The sequence below is a fragment of the Entelurus aequoreus genome, linkage group LG02 (assembly GCF_033978785.1).
Source record: "Entelurus aequoreus isolate RoL-2023_Sb linkage group LG02, RoL_Eaeq_v1.1, whole genome shotgun sequence".
NCBI lineage: Eukaryota > Metazoa > Chordata > Actinopteri > Syngnathiformes > Syngnathidae > Entelurus > Entelurus aequoreus.
The window spans coordinates 30,606,275-30,630,272 of record NC_084732.1 but is presented as its reverse complement, the minus strand read 5'-3'; the positions used below and the strand labels follow the sequence as shown (position 1 = coordinate 30,630,272).

Sequence of the window (23,998 nt, the reverse complement as noted above, 5' to 3'; positions counted from 1 at the left end):
AGATTTTATTTTTGGAAACCATAAAAACGCTTCTGACGGAGAGGGACAACCTAGCGGCGGTAAAGCTAATAAAACACCAATTATGTCTCTGGCGGTAAATAGACTGTTAAGTGTAGGTTAGTAGCACGCCGCCGTGCGAAAACATGATTATTCATTTATTTACACGTCGTGACCGTAGCGACACGAATGATTGTATTTCATTGGCGGTTGTGTTCATTTAAATGGCGTTAGAGTGAACATTGGGCCACATTTGTTGCCGTGGAAGCGAACATTGGATACCCAGATTCCCCCTCCTCCTCCTCCGCGGAAGCCCCGCTGAGCTCGCCGGGAAAACCCTCCTCCGAGCCGCGGCGGCATCTCTATGGCTCCGGCGGTGCCACAGCGGACTTTCACCACCACCACTATGCCGGCCCACGAAGCGTGTTGTGTTTAATGTCTCTTCCAGAACACCGTGGCTACTCAACCCACAGCCATGTGAGTCCCACGCAGGTGCGTAAGATAACGTTTTTCTTCTTTACCCACCAAAAATGTAGAACATTCTGTCACTTGGAAGTGGCAGAAGCTCCTCGAATCGTGTAGCCGTCAAAAGTTTAGAAAATCAACTTTTATGAATCTTACAATTTAGCTTAATTAGACGTGGCATCGTCGTATATTTTCATTTAAACATCAACATATTGTATTTGTCAGGAAAAATAAAGAGTTTGTATGTCCAACATTGTGTTAACTGACCTTTTTTGTAACATAGCTACTGAATGAATTGTACTTATTTATTTCCACACAATAAACATAGCGAGCATTAAACAATATGTAGTGATTTTTGGTCTAGAACATATTTCGCTTTATTCATTATAGAATTATTTCCTGCCAACTTATGTTGACAGGTATGTTGATTTTTGATTGACGTGTTTGTTGCAACACGGTTGCATAACACTTAACAGCTTTCTAATTTATTTTTTCTCATGGGGTTAGACGAAATATCACAAACATAATTCAGTGTATATCCCCACCCCCCCTCCACACTCCTGATTGTAAATAATGTAAATAATTCAATGTGATTATCTTGTGTGATGACTGTATTATGATGATAGTATATATGATAGTATATATCTGTATCATGAATCAATTTAAGTGGACCCCGACTTAAACAAGTTGAAAAACTTATTCGGGTGTTACCATTTAGTGGTCAATTGTACGGAATATGTACTTCACTGTGCAACCTACTAATAAAAGTCTCAATCAATCAATCAATCAATGTGATAATGATACATACTGCAAACCACAACCATAATGATGGCCGAAACTTGCAGTGAGCTCAATTTACCAGCTTAATTAGTTCTGTGACTGAGCTCTTAGGTCAAAGCACTTGTATCTCAAATCAACAAATGAAAATGAATTATCTAGCCCTCCGGACGTTTGCAAATAATTTAAAAAAATCTTTTAACCCCGAAACTGTACAGTGCCGTTTACTAATTACCGTAAGTCTTATACTATACAAAGTATTCCAATGGTTGGAATATGTGCTTTTGAGTGATATACAGTTTTCTATGGTAATCATAGGGGCATGGTCACAAGGCAGAAAGCAGAATGGGCGGGATTGGTTTGCAGAGCAACCAACGCGAGAAGCGAGTATCAGGGACGGAAGCAGGAAGCAAAGTTCTGCAGAAAAGTCATAATGTATGTGTTTTACCGTGTACAGTATGTTGCATTTTTGTTGCGTTTTGCTTTGAGTGTAAAATATGTCGATAGAGGAGGTCGTTATGGAAGTATGTTGTATATTGTAAATCCTAAATAAAATAAAATTTGGTTTTTTGAGGTGATCTGTCAAAACTGATTATTTAATTAGCATTCTATCAGACATTATTGTCTGAGATACTTTGGAGAATAGACTTTTATACGTATCTCCTTCCAGCTGATTCTGTCAAATACACCATTAGCAGCTTCTCCATATTTTTATGTTTAAATGTCAGCCGGTTAGATATTATTTTAACATTCCTAGCAGGCGCTAGACTCATTTTGCTTCAGTTCAGTATGGTGCAGACCAGCAGTGATACGTTTGAATTGCTTTGCAATGTTTGCATCATACTCGGTCATGTTTTTGATGATATATTTCTTTAATTGTAGGAATATCATCCTCTTCTTCTCAACACTGCCCTTCACACTCACTTTATTCCTTCTCATGGTTGGAACACAGTTATGTCGATCCCTACCTGTAAGCTAATGCTAGCAAGTAAAACTAGATGTTTCGGTCCGGTCTTACGGGGTTCTTTGTGACATTTGCAACACCAACTAATGGTGGGAATTCTTGTAACTCAATGTTTTGCTTGCAACTTAAAGCATAACAATTAGCAGAGAGACAGCTCAAAACACTCTTAAGTCGAGGTACCGCTGTAATTTGCAAAGCTGATTGGATATCTTGGCTGTGTATCTATAACCGTCTGGCACGGTTTCCCAACTCATATGGAAACGGGGTTTGTATATGGTTTATGTTAAATGTGGAGTGAGTGACAGGGGTTGGGATATTATAAGCATCTGCTTCATCCAACCCCTTTTCAAGCCTTGCATAAATGTCTCTGCCAAAATGTAAAAAAAAAGAAAAAAGGGTTGTACTGTGCAGGTTTGAAATAAATACTTCAATTCAATTCAATAACTGGTGGTTGAACTGTGCAAGAAAGTTACAGTAAATGCGATGTTTTTGCCTACCAGTGCAATTCAAATATTTCATCTTCTGTTTGTCACTAACATGAACCTGTTCTCCCATAGTTTCAACATGAAAGTAGCGTCTTTGGGTTGAAGAGGAGAACTTTAGCAATCTGGTGATAAGAAGCACACACACATCTCTCCTCCCTCTCGCCCAACAACATGGCTAATATTGGGTAAGTTAATACACTCACACAAACACACATACCGTATAGATGATACTGTATATGTTGTTTTCCCTAAACTGCCAAGATACCTGTGGCGGTGGGGACGTGATTATGTGCGTGGTCACCATGTCGTCATCGAATAATTTGCATATTTTGCTGTGATGAAATTATTTTCTTTAAAAAGGCTACATACATACATTTAAAACAAAACTGTTATAATTAATTAGTATTAACATATATTTTTCTATCGTTTGCCATATTTTCTATTGTTGCTGCTTTTTGTAGAAGTGAAGTGAATTATATTTATATAGCGCTTTTACATAGTGAAACCCAATATAATAACATTTAAACCAGTGTGGGTGGCACTGGGAGCAGGTGGGTAAAGTGTCTTGTCCAAGGACACAACGGCAGTGACTAGTATGGCGGAAGCGGGGATCGAACCTGGAACCCTCAAGTTGCTGGCACGGCCACTCTACCAACCGAGCTATACCGCCCTAACGAAAAAGTACAAGAATGTACTTTGTTCAGATTTTTTCAAGTGTTTACAGACTTAATGACTTTTTAAAAATTTAAAACGAGTAACAAATCTAGCATCTTCCTCTAGTGTTATTATAAAATATATTCGTGTTCAGAGACTGTACTTCTGTCCCTCGATGTCCGTGACGAAAGAAAAGAGCCGCAGCGATCATGATGTCACACTTGCTTCGCACTGTTGCTCTAGTTTCTCTGCTTAAAAGTCACCACTGTCCCCTATATATTTGCACATTTTGTAGATGGCTGTCTGCAGGTACGGTATTTTTGCGGATTATAAGTCGCTCCGGAGTATACGTCGCACCAGCCGAAAAGGCATAATAAAGAAGGAAAAAAACATATATACGTCGCACTCGAGTATAAGTCGCATTTTTGGGGGAAATTTATTTGATAAAACCCAACACCCAGACATTTGAAAGGCAATTTAAAATAAATAAAGAATAGTGAACAACAGGCTGAATAAGTGTACGTTATATGACGCATAAATAACCAACTGAGAACGTGCCTGGTATGTTAACGTAACATATTATGGTAAGAGTCATTCAAATAACTATAACATATAGAACATGCTATACGTTTACCAAACAATCTGTCACTCCTGATCGCTAAATCCGATGAAATCTTCTTCCTCGTTGTTGCTCCCGGTATGCACCGCTAGTGTCCTTTTTTCCTGTTGCTCGATCGCCGTTTTCTGCTGCATATTTCACTACGTCCAGCTTGTAATCGGCAGTATATGATTTCCTTTGCTGTGCCATTTTTGTTCAGCCCTTCTCAGTTTTTATAAGTTACCGCCAATGTAGAAATTATCCATTTTAATAGCTACGGCAGTAGCATATAGCAGGTAGCATCCCATGACCCATAATGCACTTCTGCCATGACCCTCCCCCGCCAAATTCGTATTGGTTGACGTGTGTGTGACGATTGCTGACATTTTGCTTCGTCTCTTCCGTGAATGAGATAAATAATATCATTTGATATTTTACGGTAATGTGTTAATAATTTCACACATAAGTCGCTCCGGAGTATATGTCGCACCCACGGCCAAACTATGAAAAAAACTGCGATTTATAATCCGAAAAATACGGTATGACTGAAATATATATAAAAATCACATCCTCATCGCAGACACGCTGACAACGCCCCAGACAATGGCGAGCGTTTTGTTTACATCCGATAAAAGTATTTTTTTTGTGGTCAAGTTTTCGATACATCACTTGTCAATAGTGCGCACATAATAGGCTATGTATATATCAATTCATACTGTGTAACGACCGGCTAATGTTAATGTTTAATGTTCGTGTGGTTTGGATTTGACGACAGTTTTTCCCATGTCTACAAACACCCGTTCGTGCCTGAAAAATGATTGGTGTAGAATGAGGACGTGTTCTTGTGTGTCCAGGAAAGCGTGGACTCACGGAGACGAAAATGTTGTCGCGGAAGGTAGAACCTGTTGGAATTGTGCCGTTGTTTGTTATCATAAGATTGGTAATAAAAGTTAAAAATAGCGTGATTTCTCCTGGGGGCTACAATATTTGATATCACTTTAACTTGTTTTCAAGTTAAAAAAAAAACAACAACCTTGTTTTCAATGTGTGGCGGTAATAAAAATTCTGTGGCGGCGCTCCACATTCAATTACATAATGGCAAATGAACTATGTTTCATACAAGTTACGTCATCACTGGAGGACGAGGAATAGCTAAACATGCTACACTACACTACACACCGTAGGATACAACAGGCCATGCTCACCGCTAGAGGTGGGAATCTTTGGGCACCTCATGATTCGATTACGATAACGATTCAGGAGCTATGATTCGATTAAAATAGATTATTAATGCATCTTTAATTCATGTATATTGATGCAGTTTTACATTTCTTTTTGTTCCACTAAATAAGCATTCATCACTTTCAACTTTTAAAAACAGTGCATTTGTAATAAGAAACAGTTGAATTAATTCCCATTACCTTCATTAAATTAATGTAAATGCGTGCAAAACTGGAACATAAGTTCCTTAAAATAAAGGAGCTGGTCGGATCTCATGGTGAGGTGGCTTTTAATTTTAGAATTGAGAGATAGAGCTAGAGGTGGGCCGATCAATACAATTATCGACAGTAACGATACCAAGTATAGTATCAGTATAGATCAATATTTTTTTTATGAACACAACACTTGTCGTTTTTGTTATTGTTTAAAAACTCCAAGTACAGTAAGTCACTGGACACATGAGGGGTTTAAGGGCAAAAACCAAAGGATTTAAAGGCCTACTGAAACCCACTACTACCGACCACGCAGTCTGATAGTTTATATATCAATGATGAAATCTTAACATTGCAACACATGCCAATACGACCGGGTTAACTTATAAAGTGACATTTAAAATTTCCCGGGAAATATCCGGCTGAAACGTCGCATTATGATGACGTATGCGCGTGACGAAGTCAGAGTAACGGAAGTTATGGTACCCCGTAGAATCCTATACAAAAAGCTCTGTTTTCATTTCATAATTCCACAGTATTCTGGACATCTTTTACAAATTGTTTAATGAACAATGAAGGCTGCAAAGAAGACAGTTGTAGGTGGGATCGGTGTATTAGCAGTGGACTACAGCAACACAACCAGAAGGACTTTGTTGGAGCGCTAGCCGTGCTAGCCGCGCTAGCCGGCGACCTCACCTTGACTTCCTACGTCTCCGGGCCGCCAAACGCATCGGGTGAAGTCCTTCGTCCTTCTGCCGATCGCTGGAACGCAGGTGAGAACGGGTGTTGATGAGCAAATGAGGGCTGGCTGGCGTAGGTGGAGAGCTAATGTTTTTAGCATAGCTCTGTGCGGTCCGGTTGCTAAGTTAGCTTCAATGGCGTCGTTAGCACAGCATTGTTAACCTTCGCCAGCCTGGAAAGCATTAACCGTGTATTTACATGTCCACGGTTTAATAGTATTGTTGATTTTCTATCTATCCTTCCAGTCAGGGGTTTATTTTTTTTGTTTCTATATGCAGTTAAAGCACGATGCTATCACATTAGCTCGTAGCTAAAGCATTTCGCCGATGTATTGTCGTGGAGATAAAAGGCACTGAATGTCCATTTCGCGTTCTCGACTCTCATTTTCAAGAGGATATAGTATCCGAGGTGGTTTAAAATACAAATCCGTGATCCAAAATAGAAAAAGGAGAGTGTGGAATCCAATGAGCCAGCTTGTACCTAAGTTACGGTCAGAGTGAAAAAAGATACGTCCATCGCTGCCTCTCAAGTCCTTCACTGTAACGTCCTCATCTACGAATCTTTCATCCTCGCTCAAATTAATGGGGTAATCATCACTTTCTCGGTCCGAATCTCTCTCGCTCCATTGTAAACAATGGGGAATTGTGAGGAATCCTACCTCCTGTGACGTCACGCTACTTCCGGTACAGGCAAGGCTTTTTTTTATCAGCGAGCAAAAGTTGCGAACTTTATCGTCGATTTTCTCTACTAAATCCTTTCAGCAAAAATATGGCAATATCGCGAAATGATCAAGTATGACACATAGAATGGATCTGCTATTCCCGTTTAAATAAAAAAAAATCATTTCAGTAGGCCTTTAAAATAGAGCAAATAAATACAAATAATTTAAATATTACATAAATATTGTTGCATTGCCGTTCTGTGTTCCTGCCTGGTTATAGTTGTGATCATAAATATAATGATCTTGAAAACGTTCAGTATTAGCATTGGTATGACATTGTTTTTAAGTCTCTAACTCGCTTTGTGTTGCATTTCTTTTATGTATGAAAAGTGATTTGAGTTGACCAATACTGCCCCACTAAGTACTTGGTATTGGATTGATACTCAAAATTATAGTATCTCCCAAAACTAATTTAAAGTATTCAAACAAGAGAATAATAAGGGTTTATTACATTTTAACAGAAGTGCAGGTAGAACAGACAGCAGAAATGGAAAGTAACCAGATGTTAACAGTACATTAGCAATTAGATTAATAATAGTTTGGAGAAGATAATACAACCAGAAATGGTGCAAAATCATGTAACCGCATATGTCAGCAGCCTTTGTAACCCATGTTGAAATGGTGCTATTATTATTTACATTCCAAATAACATATCGTGGTAACTATCATTATCATTAAAGAGATTTTAGGCCCGCTATTAGCTTATGAGTGAGTAGCATCATGCTCAGCTTTTCTTCTTGTCTTCACTGATCTCCATCCACAATCACCACCTTTGTTCAAGACTGTGACCTGTGTCCTCATTCTGAATGCTAAAGACACTCACATCATTAGATTGACCCACAGAGGCAACACACATTGCTTTGTGCTCTTTTAGCGAGGACTTGCAGGTATGCAGATATGGACGTAGCTCCACCGAGTTTTGCTTAACGCCTAATGTTTCATTCATTACAGTCGTATAGTACCTCAAATTAGGAGTGTTTTGAGATAAGAGCTGGTTTTCGTCTAATTGTCATGATTTTGCTTTAAATTAAAAGCAAACATTTGAGTTACAAGCATCCCCATCATTAGTTGGCGTAATAAATGCTCAGGCTGGGCGATATACCGGTATTACAGTTAATACCGGTATATTTTGAGCTATTTTTGTCAAATTTGCTCTTGCTCTCAGGGCACAAAACACTTGCTGTCTCCACCATGCGCTCTTTTAGAAACTCTCCTTTGGAAAAAGGCTTACTCGTCTTGGCTAATTTTAATGCCAGTAGATAACTTGCCTTTGTGCTTGATTCTCGGATGGTAGCACGTCCGATAAAGATGTTTTGCCGAGCCTGACGACTTACGTTGTATTCCTTCAAAACCGCGATGGTTTATTGGCAAATAAGACATACATGATTGGACTTCAGTGAAAAAGTATTTAGGCGTCCATTCCTTTTTAAACACCTGGCATTCGCTGTCAACTTTTCTCATTGTTGCAGATTGGTTCTGCTGTCAGAGCAGTAACAGTATAAAAAGTGTACCTGGGCTGTGCAATCAATCAAGCATATTGCAGTCCTATTGCGGCACTCTGTGAAAAATACTTAGTATTACAGGACAATTAATGCAGTCCTAATTATTACACAATTTGCTCTATTCCGTTTTATTTTTCGGCGGGCCGGATCAAAAAGACCAACGGGCCGGATGTGGCCCGCGGTCCGTAGTTTGCCCACCCCTGAGCTAAGGTGTGTTGCCTAGCCAAGAAGTGATTTTAAAGTGCCAGTGTAGTTCTTTGCTACAAAGTGTTTTTACTGGAAGTATTGTACTTGCACACCAGCCATGTGATTGTAGTATGCATCTTAGTTGTAGTTTTCATTACCAAATTTGAAGGTTTTGAAATTGTCATGTAAAATCACTAATACTAATCATTAGGGCTGTGAATCTCTGGGCACCACATGATTCAATTGGATTCGGTTTTCAGGGGTAGCGATTAGATTCAGAATCGATTCTTGATTTAAAACGATTCTCGATTCAAAAGCAATACTATTTAATAACAATGGGTGCCAGTTCTATGATTAACTACGTACCTCCATAAAATAGATAAACAGCTGTGATACATAATACAGTACTTAAAAGAAAACTGGTTTTGTTTAATAAAATTCTACCCAAACGTTTAATAAAGTCAAATACAAATAAGGCAACAAGAGAAGTATCCCACACTTCTGTTTTGTAAAGTAAATCTGTACAACAGATGTAGGTATTAAAGTTAAAGTTAAAGTCCCAACGATAGTCACACACACACTAGGTGTGGTGAAATTATTCCCTGCATTTGACCCATCCCCATTTTCACCCCCTGGGTGGCTACGCTCGGGAATCATTTGGTGATTTAACCCCCAATTCCAACCCTTGATGCTGTGTGCCAAGCAGGGAGGCAATGGGTCCCATTTTTATAGTCTTTGGTATGACTCGGCCGACACTCTAACCACAAGTCCACTGAGCAGGTATCCACATCAACAATACAATTTGCCTGAGTGGCTGTACAGGAGAGGTAAAAAAAAAAAAAAGATTTAAATTTTTTTCTGATTAAAAATCGTTACAAATAAGAATCGCGATTCATTTGAAAATACATTTGTTTGATACCCATACTAATCAGTAGTATGTCCATGGAAAAGCCAATGTAAATTGGCATAGAGCTAGCACATTTTAGAAAAGTAGAACCTTACTTTACATCCGAGCGTCTTCTTTCAGGCATGCTTTCTTTGTTGGCATGAAAAATTGTAACATTAGCTAGAAGCAGTTTTGTTGAATCCACTTTGAGTGCTGCTTGAGTGCTTGTTTCCCCGCCAAGTGTTAGAGCCGGTTGCATAGTTTGCAACCGAATGTGACGTCAGGGGCAACAAAGGTATCGAAATACGATACCGTTTGATTTTACATAAATTAATAGCCAGTTGGCTGGTGCCTATAAATGTACCGAATTTGGTACCTAACCCTCGTGATAAACAGTCAAGAAACAACTTGTAGCAAAGTACAATGGTTGAGTCCGCGTGGGCTCATTGTCGTCTTTGCCAACAAGAGCTCTCAGTAATGTTAAAAGTGATGTTGAATGTTCATTTATCTATGAAATTAATTATTTATGTGTTTAACATGTATTTGTATGGATGTACTGTATGTACTGTACGTGTGTGCAACATGTATTTCACATATTATTTCACATGCATGTAGAACTATTGTCTATAAAATATGTTTTGTGTTCATATTGTTGGATGTCTGGAACGGATTCATTAGTTGTATCATTTCCAATGCAAACAATTTGGTTTTCCAAAACCTGCAGGTAGAGTTGAGCTCAAAACCAGTTTTATTACAGCAAGTTTCAAGTTCATACATAACAGGGACATCACAATTTGACTAACATTTATTCAGTGTAAATGTGTCAGTTTTAACTATAAAGCTAATATTTAACTGTAGTACCCGGGCAACTTAAATGTTATAAATAGGGATGTCCGATAATGGCTTTTTGCCGATATTCCGATATTGTCCAACTCTTTAATTACCGATACCGATATCAACCGATACCGATATATACAGTCGTGGAATTAACACATTATTATGCCTAATTTGGACAACCAGGTATGGTGAAGATAAGGTCCTTTTAAAAAAAATTAATTAAATAAAATAAGATAAACACAATTAAAAACATTTTCTTGAATAAAAAAGAAAGTAAAACAATATAAAAACAGTTACATAGAAACTAGTAATTAATGAAAATGAGTAAAATTAACTGTTAAAGGTTAGTACTATTAGTGGACCAGCAGCACGCACAATCATGTGTGCTTACGGACTGTATCCCTTGCAGACTGTATTGATATATATTGATATATAATGTAGGAACCAGAATATTAATAACAGAAAGAAACAACCCTTTTGTGTGAATGAGTGTAAATGGGGGAGGGAGGTTTTTTGGGTTGGTGCACTAATTGTAAGTGTATCTTGTGTTTTTTATGTTGATTTAATAAAAAAAATAAAAATAAAATAACCTGATACCGATAATAAAAAAAACGATACAGATAATTTCCGATATTACATTTTAAAGCATTTATCGGCATGTCTAGTTATAAACCTATTACGTTTTGGTGCAAATCCAAAAACCCTTGGCGGAGGTCACTTTTTTACCCATAGTCAAACATTCATGCAGACAATTTGGAACCCCCACTTACCAAATATAGTTTGTTACTCTATAAAGGGATTTACCACGTGGAGACTACACAAACATTAGCGCTAGTGCTAACACAACATGAGAAGCGTCCTGGCCTACCCAGTAGGTGATCCTGGGGTCACTATGGCAACAGCAGAGCTACTATGTTCCTTACTACAAGCCAATGTAGCATCCCAATGATTGTCACAATGTAAGTGTTGTTATTGTCTGGGCTCTAACCAGGTAATAACAACGGAAAGATGTTGAAGAGGAGATAGATGGGCTGAATATTGACACAAATGCTAAGACAAGCAAGGTGAGCCTTTATTTGTTTTCTGCTGCTTTTGCTCTTTCGCTACAGTGTAATTTGCTTGCCAATAAAGTCCCCGAGGTTCAGCACACACGTCGTCCTCTGCCTCATCTTCACTTTCAGACATGTTATCCATATTACTGCGCCTATGATTCTGCAGCCATGGCAAACTTTCCTTCCAATTCCCTCCATTTTCTTGACTGCAGGAAATGGCTTTTAACCCCTGACCACGGCAACACACTAAGTTTTATCAGCCTTAGTTATTTCTTTGAAGGGTTGTTTATCATATATCCTCTACTTATCTTATTTATTTACAGTAGTTTCTGTGAAATGCTAATCTGGTTCATGTTTAAACACAGCAAGTAAAGAGACTATCGATAATTGTTGGGACACAGAGAAGGTGTATGATTAAGTCAGCTGTGATTATTATACTGTATATCCTCCTGAGAACCAATATTCTCTGTAGTGGACATTAATGTTTTGCATAACAGGACTATTTTCCCTCCAATACATGTAACCTCACTCATGTCCACTGCAGAGGACTCTGGTTCTCTGAAGGATATTATGCAAAAGTATTTCAATGTAAATTGAAACAGGTCAATTACTATCTCAGTGTTTGCTACTAGGTTAGCTTTTACAGTGCATCCCAAAAGTATTCACAGCGCTTCACATTTTATGTTAAAGCCTTATTCCATATAGGAATACATTCATTTTTGTTTTCAAAATTCCACATACAATATCACATAATGACAATGTGAAAATATATATTTTTTTAATTTTTGCAAATTTAAAAAACTAAAAATACATCACATGTACATAAGTATTCACAGCCTTTGCTCACAACTTTGTTGATGCACCTTTGGCAGCAAGCTGTGAATATTTTTTTATTTTTAATACATTTGCAAAAAAAAATACTTTTCACATTATCGTTATTTGGTATTGTCTGCGGGCAGCACGATGGACCAGGGGTTAGTACGTGTGTCTCACAATACAAAGGTCCTGGGTTCGATCCTGGGCTCGGGATTTTTCTGTGTGGAGTTTGAATGTTCTCCCCGTGACTGCGTGGGTTCCCTCCGGGTACTCCGGCTTCCTCCCACCTTCAAAGACATGCACCTGGCGATAGGTTGATTGGCAACACTAAATTGGCCCTAGTGTGAGTGTGAAAGTTGTCTGTCTATCTGTGTTGGCCCTGCGATGAGGTGTTGACTTGTCCAGGGTGTACCCCGCTTGCCGCCCGAATGCAGCTGAGATAGGCTCCAGCGACCCCAAAAGGGACAAGCGGTAGAAAATGGATGGATGTGTATAGTCTGCAAAATTTTGAGAAGAAAAAACGTATTTACAATTTGGAATAGGGCCATAACATAACGAAATGCGGAAAAAGTGAAGCGCTGTGAATACTTTTCAGATGCACTGTATTTGTTTGGAAGCCCATCCTCATTTTTTTATTTTTAGCTTAGGAGAGTCTTTTTGCCCCCAATTTTATTTTATTTTTGCAACACATCTATCAAGTCAATCCGCCATTTACCGCCATCCACCTGATGTACTTTGTTCAGCAGCACCAATTTTAAAGTCTTTATTATTATGATTTTCATCGCGTAGTAGATCTTAGGTTTGTATTGCTGAGAGTAGGAGGGTTGAGGATTCATGATTCATGAGCAGTGTCCAATAAAAGTTTAAACAATATATTAGAGTTCACCTCAAGGCACTATGAAGTCGGATTGATTCCAAAGTAGCTGGGTAGTTTACTTTCTGTAACAATATTTTGTCACACAGGCCTAATTTAATGACATCCAATACAGAAACTGTATTAGAAAAAATGCCTGTACAATTAGTGTTACTGAGTTAGATTTTCTTTTTAAAAAGTACTGTAGAACCTTAGAATTTGAAGTGGTACAATTTGTAAATTAACCCACATTTGCGGCAAATTTTTATTCTATCATGCATGACGTTCCCTGAGACATCAACAATCTTGGAAGATTAACAATTTAAAGTGAAACGGCAGTTTTTTTGCCCATCATCCTAATCCTTATGTGAGACAAGAACACACATTTTTTCCTTTTATGTGTATTCTCAATAGTAAAAAAAACTGCTTATAGGAGGCAGCTAACAATGCAGGTAATGGCAATACGTTATAGAGGTTGTATTCCGTCATGTGACTTTTGAACGGAATAAACAAAGTGGTGGGCCACCAAACCAATATGGCTACAGTGCAGCAAACAGCGTGCAAACTACCTGATTACACAAGGGGCCTCGATCATCAAAGCCGATACGAGCAAAAAAATCTAACTATGCGATGGAATCTATCCCTAACAGTTATCAAAAAAAAAAAGATTTGTCGATTGATACCAAGGATTATCTGTCTTTCACGTTCCCAGACATCTCAAACTATCTGGTGCTCCAAACATCGTTCTACACTGCAAAACAAATGAAAACTTGGGAAAGCATGGTATCAAGACTCTCCCGGTTAAATCATGCATCATTTTTGCTCAGTTAAGGTAGCATTTTATGATTTAACTTAGCGTCTAAAGCCTTGTTTGTTACCTTATTGTTGTTGCGCGCGCCGATTACGAGTATGCGTGTTTTCCCCTGTCTTTATCAAAATATAACTATAGATCTAAGCGTATATGTGCTGAAAGCTTCATTTATGATTGCTGTCTTTGGTAAAAGCTTAACTGTTAGGTTTTGCTCACATTAGCTTTCTTTAAAATATAAACAGAGTTGGTTGTTTGCAAAACACTCCTAGCAAAAATGTGTTTTAAGAACTCTGGCAGGCAGGTCAACTATACTAAAAAGGGGTATATTTAAAGGTTAGAGTATATAAATGAGTTTCAAGATGGGACTTAAATGCTTCTACTCAAGTAGCATCTCTAACTGTTACCGGTAGGGCATTCCAGGGTACTGGAGCGCGAATAGAAAATGCTCTGGAGCCCCCAGACTTTTTTGGGCTCTGGGAATCACTAATAAGCCAGATTTCTGGCCGGGACATATGGTACAATACAATCAGCAAGATAGGATGGAGCTAGACCCTTTAGTATTTTTTACGTAAGTAATAAAACCTTAAAGTTGGATCTTAAGTACACAGGAAGCCAGTGCAAGTGGGCCAGTACAGGCGTAATATGATCAAACTTTCTTGTCCTTGTCAAAAGTCTAGCAGCCACATTTTGTACCAACTAGGATCTTCTAATGCTAGACATAAGGAGACCCGAAAATGATGTTACAGTAATTGAGACAAGATATAACGAACACTTGAATAAAGATCTCAGCGTCGCTGGTGGACAAAATGGGACAGACTTTACAGATATTATGGAGAAGAAAGAAGGCTGTTTTGGTAACCCTCTTAATGTGCAGCTCAAACGATAGAGTTGGGTCGAAAATAATGCCGGAATATTTCACTTTGTCCCTTTGTATAATTTTTTTGTTGTCAGATTTTAAATTGGTATTATTAAATAAGTGCCGGTGTCTAGCAGGACCGATAATCAACATTTCCATTTAAGATGCAAAAAGTTGCTGGACATCCATTGTTTAATTTCATTGAGAGACACCTCCAGATGACTTCAATCTGGCGTGTTGATTAGCTGAAAAAGTGTGGGCAACTCTGATTTAGATCAATGAGAAGTTCCTTTAACAAACCTCAGTTAATTTTTAGGCAATAACGAAACATCTCTCCTGGGCACATTTATTTCACAATGAACGCTATGTTTGCTATGCGCTAAACATTTCAAATAAGAACATCAAACAGTGACTTAAAATGTCTGCCGAAACTGGGATGCCAATTGATGGGATGTTTGTATCGTTCAGCACTTGTGGTCTCCTTGAGCTGGTAATTTTTTTTTTTTTTTAATTTTTTTTTTTAATAATGTCCTGCCCAGCTTCTCGGGCAAATCATATAGCAGATGTAGATGCCCATATTGGCTGTTAAGATTTACTTTACAAATGAGAAGTGTAGGATACTTCTCTTGTTGCATTACTTGTATTTTGACTTTATTAAATGTATTTATATTATCATTTGGTGCAGCCGGGCCGGAGCAGGAGGGGATAGAAAGAGAGAAAAAGGAAGACAGAGGGGGGAATTGTGGGGACAAGAGTGGGATTAGACAGAGAGACAAAAACAACAACAGCAAACACAACAACAACAACAACAACAGAGCAACATCAGCAAATACGACATGTACAAATATGATGGTAAAAGTCATAGCAAATAAGCAGTTAGCGAAAATAAAACTAAAAATACAGAAATGACAATGAGCATTATTACACTAAAAATGGAGCAATATGAATACCAATAGAAATAGTGCTATTGATAATAAACAATACCAATACTTTACCTTTATTATCAACAATACAATTGTTCAAATGCAACAATACATATACGTAATGATAACTTGAGATACGAAAGAATGCAGAAAAATGGAGGGGAAGAAAGAGAAGCAACCTACATTAACCTTGTAGATTGTTATAGTAACAATAGGTTAAGCTTTGTCACTGTGCCATGTGTTATACCCAGTTTTTTTTTTTTTTTTTTTTATGTCCGGCCCAGCTTCTCGGGCAAATCATATAGCAGATGTAGATGCCCATATCGGCTGTTCAGATTTACTTTACAAAAGAGAAGTGTAGGATACTTCTCTTGTTGCCTTACTTGTATTTTGACTTTATTAAATGTATTTATATTATCATTTGGTGCAGCCGGGCCGGAGCAGGAGGGGATAGAAAGAGAGAAAAAGGAAGACAGAGGGGGGAATTGTGGGGACAAGAGGGGGATTAGACAGAGAGACAAAAACAACAACAGCAAACACAACAACAACAACAACAACAGAGCAACATCAGCAAATACGACATGTACAAATATGATGGTAAAAGTAATAGCAAATAAGCAGTTAGCGAAAATTAAAAAAAAAAAACAGAACTGAGCATTATTACACTAAAAATGGAGCAATATGAATACCAATAGAAATAGTGCTATTGATAATAAACAATACCAGTACTTTACCTTTATTATCAACAATACAATTGTTCAAATGCAACAATACATATACGTAATGATAACTTGAGATACGAAAGAATGCAGAAAAATGGAGGGGAAGAAAGAGAAGCAACCTTAACCTTGTAGATTGTTATAGTAACAATAGGTTAAGCTTTGTCAGTGTTCCATGTGTTATACCCAGTTTACCCTAGGGCAACAACGTTAATGTATGTTTGATGAAACGTGATTATGTGCATGAGTGTATGTGTGCATATGTACTTGAATATGTACAGTATGTGTATGTGTGCTTGTACAGTGAATGTATATGTACAGTATGTGTATATGTGTGTACAGCGAATGTATATGTACAGTATGTGTATACAGTATGTGTGTTTGAACAGTGAATGTATATGTACAGTATGTGTAAATGTGTGTTTGTACAGTGAATGTATATGTACAGTATATGTATGTGTGTGTTTGTACAGTGAATGTATGTGTAGTATGTGTATGTGTGTGTTTGTACAGTGAGTGTATATGTACTGTATGTGTATATGTATGTTTTTACAGTGAATGTATATGTACAGTATGTGTATACAGTATGTTTGTATAATGAATGTGCGTGTGGATGTACGAACTTTGAGTGTGTAAATATGTACTGTATTTATTTGTATATGTATGTGGGAGCGTAGGTACCTATGTATGTCTGTATGTATGTGTGTGAGTATATGTGAATTTGCATGTACAATACATTTGACTCCCAGTGTGTGCGGGAGCCAGAGTACGGCCCCAGCCTCCCCGAGAACCCATCCCACAAACAGTAGGTGTGGTGCCCAGGGAACCAGGGGCCACCGCCCCCACGCAGCCAAGCCGGACAGCGACAGGAACCCCAGAGCCTGGCCCACCGTGCCGCCCACAAGGGCCAGCAGCAGGCCGCAGACAGACGCACCCGGCAGAGGACAAGGCACGAGAAAAACAGGGGGAAGCCAGACCCCAAGCCAGCGAGAGACCACACCCCACACGGACAGAAAGGCGGGACGCCCCGCCCGAGGGGCCCGGAGACCCCCCGCAACCGGACGGGAAGACCGCCCCCGCCCCACCGGCAACAGGGCCCCCACGAGCCCCCCCCCCCACCCCCGGAGAGCGCGGCGAGGCCAGCCCACGGCCACCCCACCCAAGCCGGCCGCCACAGGACCACCCAGCACGGGGCCACAGGAACCACCAACCCCACCCGCAGGGACCCCAACGATGGAGATGGAACAACCAGCAACCGCCCCGCCGAGTCCCCCCCCCCCCTGAGGCAGGGGAATAAATAAATAAAATAAATAAATACATAATAATAATAATAATAATAATAATATTAATAAAATATATTTAAAAAAATAACAATAAATAAAAAATTTAATCTATTTAAAAAAAAAAAAAAAAAGAATTAAAAGAAGATCACAGACATGCTGACACACAAGGTCGCTACCCCAACAACTGGCCGACTCGCAGCACCTCGGAATACCCTGCAGCACCAAGCTACCACAGTAGACGCAGGGACCAGACCCAGCAGGCCCCAACCAAGACGGGCACCCGGAAGGGATGGACGGTGGGACCCAGGAGCTCCAGACACGCAGTCCGGATTCAGTAGCCTGAGGCGCCGACCCCCACCCGACAGGCAGGCCCAGAACGTACCCCCAGAAATATACATACATATATATATACATACACATAAACATACACATGTACACATACACACACATACACATGCATACACATACACATATATATACATACATACATACATACATACATACATACATACATACATACATACACACATACACACATACACATACATATACACAGTTTGTCAGCCCCGACAACCACCACGCGCGCGCGCTGCCACCAGTCACAACATCAGCCACCCCCCTGCACCAGACCCAGCAGCCACGGGCGCCCACACCACAAACAAACGGCAGCAGAAACAGCAGCCACAACACCCCCAGACAGCCAGCACCACCCAATCAAATCAAAGCGATCAAAAAAAACCCCGCGACCGGCAACCACACGCCAACAGGATCACAGAGACCAGCCAGCGCCAGCCCGCCAGCTAGCCCAAACCTCAACACGCAAACAAGAGACACCAACACCCCCCCCCCCCCCCCACCAAAAGACCCCACCACCCCAACCCAAACCCGCACAAACACACCACCGCCCAAACAACCGAGACACAGTATCCAGACCAGACACGGGCGCCGCGCCGCCACCACATCAAATCGCCAACAGAGACCCCACAGCGCAAGGTCGGGCCACACGGGCACGGACCCCACCCAACAGGAAGCGAGACCCGCGCGACGCCACACACAAATAAATAATACGATTAAACAAAAATAATAATAATTAAAAAAAAAAAAATATAATAATAAAATGAAATACAAATTAAATTAAATTAAAAATAACAAATACAAATAATTAAATAAAATAAAGTAAATAATAAAAATTATTTAAAAAAATAAATAAATAAATAAATTAATTAATTAAATAAATAAATAAATATATATATATATATACATATATACACACATACATATATACATACATACATACATATATATATATATATATATATATATATATATATATATATATATATATATATATATATATATATATATATATATATATATATATATACATACATACATACATATATATATACATACATATATATATATACATATATATATACATACATATACACATAAATAATAATAATAATAATAATAAATTAATAAAAGCCTGGCAGGCCACCAGAACGCAGTCCCCGGAATCCGCGCCGGCCGACGAGGCAATGAGGGGTGCGCCGAACCCCAACCCCCCCACATGCATGTGTACAAGGCCCCCAGAGTGTCTACTGTGTAGTTAAAATTAGGAGGTCAGCCATTACAGCCGACCTCCAGTCCCTATTGATGCGTGTACAGTAGCGTGAGTGAGATATGTATGCTTGTGGGAACTAATAATGCGATTAAAATTGGGAGACATCAAGGTCTTGGTGGGTCCCAACCAAGCCGAGCCCTCCAAATCCTAAGTGTCTAATATGCAGCTAAGATTGAGGGATGGACGAGCAGGGGACAAGACAGGAGGACTGGAGCCCCATAGGAGGCATCCTCAACCCCCCGCCATGCCTCCCCGCAGGACAATCCCCCAAAGTCCTATATTTGTGTGACTGTGTGTGCTATAAGTAGGAGGAGTAGAGGGCCCGGACATCCCCCCCAGTCCATGCGGCCGAGCTGGTAAATTAAGAATAATTGTCGCTCCAAAAAATACAAAATGCTTCAGATCGATGTTGCTATACTCTTATGTTGTGTTCCATTTGTTGAAAGCCATATAGTATCAAGTTGGTAGTGTGTGGATTTTCAAAGTTGACTAACTTCCTGTCTTGGTGCACAACCTTCTACTATAGAGGTAAAATGCATGTTGTATAATATAGCATTAACTTTTGCTAACTCAAAGGCAAGCCCAACCTCCTTCTTTATTTTATGGTGAGTCGCAACCAACGTTGTTAGGAGCTCAAACTAGCTAGTATCTGGCTACTCAGTAGTGGTCAATGTAGCAGAAGATCCTCTACGTTAGCTTGTACAATAATAATGTTGCTATTGCTTGGTTGATATGCAGGTCACAGCATTTAAATGCGGTCCCCTCCAAGGTTTTTCATTGTGCCCATTGGGTTGAGTTTTTTCTTGCCCTGATGTGGGATCTGAGCCGAGGATGTCGTTGTGGCTTGTGCAGCCCTTTGAAACACTTGTGATTAAGGGCTACTGTATATAAGTAAACTTTGATTGATTGATTGAGTGCCACAAACTTGGCACACATATCTTTGGGCAGTTTCGCCCATTCCTCTTTGCAGCAGCTCTCAAGCTCCATCCGGTGGGATGAGAAGCGTTGGTTTTCATCCATGATTTATTTGTACAAACCCCGTTTCCGTATGAGTTGGGAAATTGTGTTAGATGTAAATATAAACGGAATACAATGATTTGCAAATCCTTTTCAACCCATATTCAATTGAATGCACTACAAAGACAAGATATTTGATGTTCAAACTCATAAACTTTATTTTTTTTTTGCAAATATCTATTAACTTAGAATTTCATGGCTGCAACACGTGCCAAAGTAGTTGGGAAAGGGCATGTTCACCACTGTGTTACATGGCCTTTCCTTTTAACAACACTCAGTAAACGTTTGGGAACTGAGGAGACACATTTTTTAAGCTTCTCAGGTGGAATTCTTTCCCATTCTTGCTTGATGTACAGCTTAAGTTGTTCAACAGTCCGGGGGTCTCCGTTGTGGTATTTTAGGCTTCATAATGCGCCACACATTTTCAATGGGAGACAGGTCTGGACTACAGGCAGGCCAGTCTAGTACCCACACTCTTTTACCATGAAGCCACGTTGATGTAACACGTGGCTTGGCATTGTCTTGCTGAAATAAGCAGGGGCATCCATGGTAACGTTGCTTGGATGGCAACATTTGTTGCTCCAAAACCTGTATGTACCTTTCAGCATTAATGGTGCCTTCACAGATGTGTAAGTTACCCATGTCTTGGGCACTAATACACCCCCATACCATCACAGATGCTGGCTTTTCAACTTTGCGCCTACAACAATCCGGATGGTTCTTTTCCTCTTTGGTCCGGAGGACACAGCGTCCACAGTTTCCAAAAACAATTTGAAATGTGGACTCGTCAGACCACAGAACACTTTTCCACTTTGTATCAGTCCATCTTAGATGAGCTCAGGCCCAGCGAAGCCGACGGCGTTTCTGGGTGTTGTTGATAAACGGTTTTCGCCTAGGAGAGTTTTAACTTGTACTTACAGATGTAGCGACCAACTGTAGTTACTGACAGTAGGTTTCTGAAGTGTTCCTGAGCCCATGTGGTGATATCCTTTACACACTGATGTCGCTTGTTGATGCAGTACAGCCTGAGGGATGGAAGGTCACGGGCTTAGCTGTTTACGTGCAGTGATTTCTCCAGATTCTCTGAACCTTTTGATGATATTACAGAGCGTAGATGGTGAAATCCCTAAATTCCTTGCTATAGCTGGTTGAGAAAGGTTTTTCTTAAACTGTTCAACAATTTGCTCACGCATTTGTTGACAAAGTGGTGACCCTCGCCCCATCCTTGTTTGTGAATGACTTAGCATTTCATGGAATCTACTTTTATACCCAATCATGGCACCCACCTGTTCCCAATTTGCCTGTTCACCTGTGGGATGTTCCAAATAAGTGTTTGATGAGCGTTCCTCAACTTTATCAGTATTTGTTTCCACCTTTCCCAACTTCTTTGTCACGTGTTGCTGGCATCAAATTCTAAAGTTAATGATTATTTGCAAAAAAATTTTTTTTTATCAGTTTGAACATCAAATATGTTGTCTTTGTAGCGTATTCAACTGAATATGGGTTGAAAATGATTTGCAAATCATTGTATTCAGTTTATATTTACATCTAACACAATTTCCCAACTCATATGGAAACGGGTTTGTACATTGCTGCATTCATCTTTCCCTCTATCCTGCTTACTCTCCCAGGTCTTGCCGCCGAAAACCATCCCCACAGCATGATGCTGTCACGACCATGCGTCACTGTAGTGATGGTATTGGCCTGGTGATGAGTGGTGCCTGCTTTCCTCCAAACATGATGCCCGGCATTCACCCCAAAGTTTAATTCTTGTCTCTGATAACCAGAGAATTCTGTTTCTCATGGTCTGAGAGTCTTTCGGGTGCATTTTGGAAAACTTTTAACTAAGAAATGTCTTCTCTCTGGCCACTGTACTATACAAGCCTGATTGGTTTTTTGTTGCGGAGATGGTTGTCCTTCTGGAAGTTTATTTTCACTCCACAAAGGAATGCTGTAGCTCTGACAGAGTGACCATCGGGTTCTTGGTCACCTCCCTGACTTGAATAAGATGAATGCATCAATGTACAGAGACATCCTAGATGAAAACCAACTTTTCCCATCCAACTTGATGGCACCTGAGAGGTGCTGCAAAGAGGAATGGGCAAAGAGGAATAAGTGAAAATGCCCATAGATAGGTGTGCCAAGCTTGTGGCATCGTATTAAAAAATACTTGAGGCTGTAGTTGCTGCCAAAGCTGCTTCAACTAAGTATTGAGCAAAGGCTGTGAATACTTATGTACATTTATTTTTTATTTTTTTTAAATTGCAAACATGTTTATAAATGTTTTTCTCACATTGTCATTATGGGTGGGGCATTGTGTGTAGAATTTTGAGGACAAAGATGGGCTTGGAATTGGGTTGTATCGTAAAAAAATGTGGAAAAGTGAAACGCTGTGAATACTTTCCGGATGCACTGTATAGACGGAATAGATTAATTTTTAGCCATATGTACTGGCGTTTTTTCCTTAAGTAGAACACACAGAAAAGGGAAAGATGTGTGTTCTTGTCTCACATAGAGATTGTGTATGATGACCAAAACTCTAAAAACGTCCCCTTTTACTAAATGCATATTTTTGCTTTTTCTTCGGCTTCCCCTCGCCATAATTTATCCCTAAAAGTCTCAATGTTAAGAGAGGAAGCAAACATTGATATTCAAAGCAGTACAAATCTAGTTTGTCTATGAAGTAACCATGGTGATAAGTAAACATGGTAAATAGCAACAGTAAAGTTTATAGTGTAAGGTCAGTTGCAAGCTGCCTATTAGTTAGCTGCGTATTCCATAACGTAAATGACCGCCATAACCACAACACCAGAGGGAGCTCCACTAACCACGTTAAACCCAGATTCCGATCTAACAAAGGTCTTAACTCATTCTCCTTCTATGCCACATCAATATGGAATGCACTCCCAACAGGTGTAAAAGAAAGGGCATCTCTATCCTCCTTCAAAACCGCACTAAAAGAACACCTCCAGGCAACTTCAACCCTAAACTAACACCCTCCACCTTCCACATTCCTCCTCCCCAGATTGTAAATAATCAAATGTTAATAATCAAATGTAGATACTTGTTCTTATGCTTTCTGATCTCTCTCTCTGTCCACTACTTGCTGTACATATCCTACCAAGTCAGACCTACACTGTTTCAATGTCCATTTCTCTGATGATGCAATTGTTGATGACTGAAGTGCTGATATCAACCAAACCTAACCCCCCTCCTCCACATCCCACACCCCGGATTGTAAATAATGTAAATAATTCAATGTATATACTCTGATGATTAACTTGTGTGATGACTGTATTATGATGATAGTATATATCTGTACCGTGAATCGATTTAAGTGGACCCCGACTTAAACAAGTTGAAAAACTTATTCGGGTGTTTCCATTTAGTGGTCAATTGCACGGAATATGTACTGTACTGTGCAATCTACTTGTAAAAGTTTAAATCAATCAATCAATCAATCAAACAGCAGCTATTTAATCGGCTAATTTGGAGCACTAAGTAGAATTTCACTTGGAGCAGCCCATTACAAAGAAGTATTAATGTGAAACGATTCTTATACTTTTTAATCCAGCTTGAATTTAATTTGTTGCATGCTTTGTACAAAAACAAATTAATTGGAACTAAATTGTTCAATAATTATTTTCTATAGTGCAAAATAACAAATATTTAAAACAAAAATCTACATATCTTCTTGACACATGTCTGCCCAGGATTTGCTCCCTGTACTGTTTACGACCAGTACTGTTTACAAGCCTAGCACTAACACAGCACACCATGGGATATTTTGTGAAA

General features: G+C 39.4%; 1 protein-coding gene across 4 annotated transcripts in view; it reads left to right on the top strand.

Moving 5' to 3' along the window:
- The first annotated feature begins 46 nt into the window (after positions 1-46).
- Positions 47-23,998, top strand: part of LOC133632498 (transmembrane protein 266-like) — a 125,273-nt gene continuing 101,321 nt past the window's right edge. The window contains exons 1-2 of one of the 4 annotated variants that reach the window (XM_062024972.1): positions 47-474; positions 2,761-2,873. In XM_062024972.1, coding sequence (XP_061880956.1) covers positions 2,860-2,873 — 14 coding nt within the window. In that variant the 5' untranslated portion in view covers positions 47-474; positions 2,761-2,859. Of the gene's footprint in view, positions 490-2,760; positions 2,874-11,237; positions 11,311-23,998 lie in introns of those variants that run through there. The other 3 variants (XM_062024964.1, XM_062024955.1, XM_062024980.1) reach the window with 3 other exon arrangements.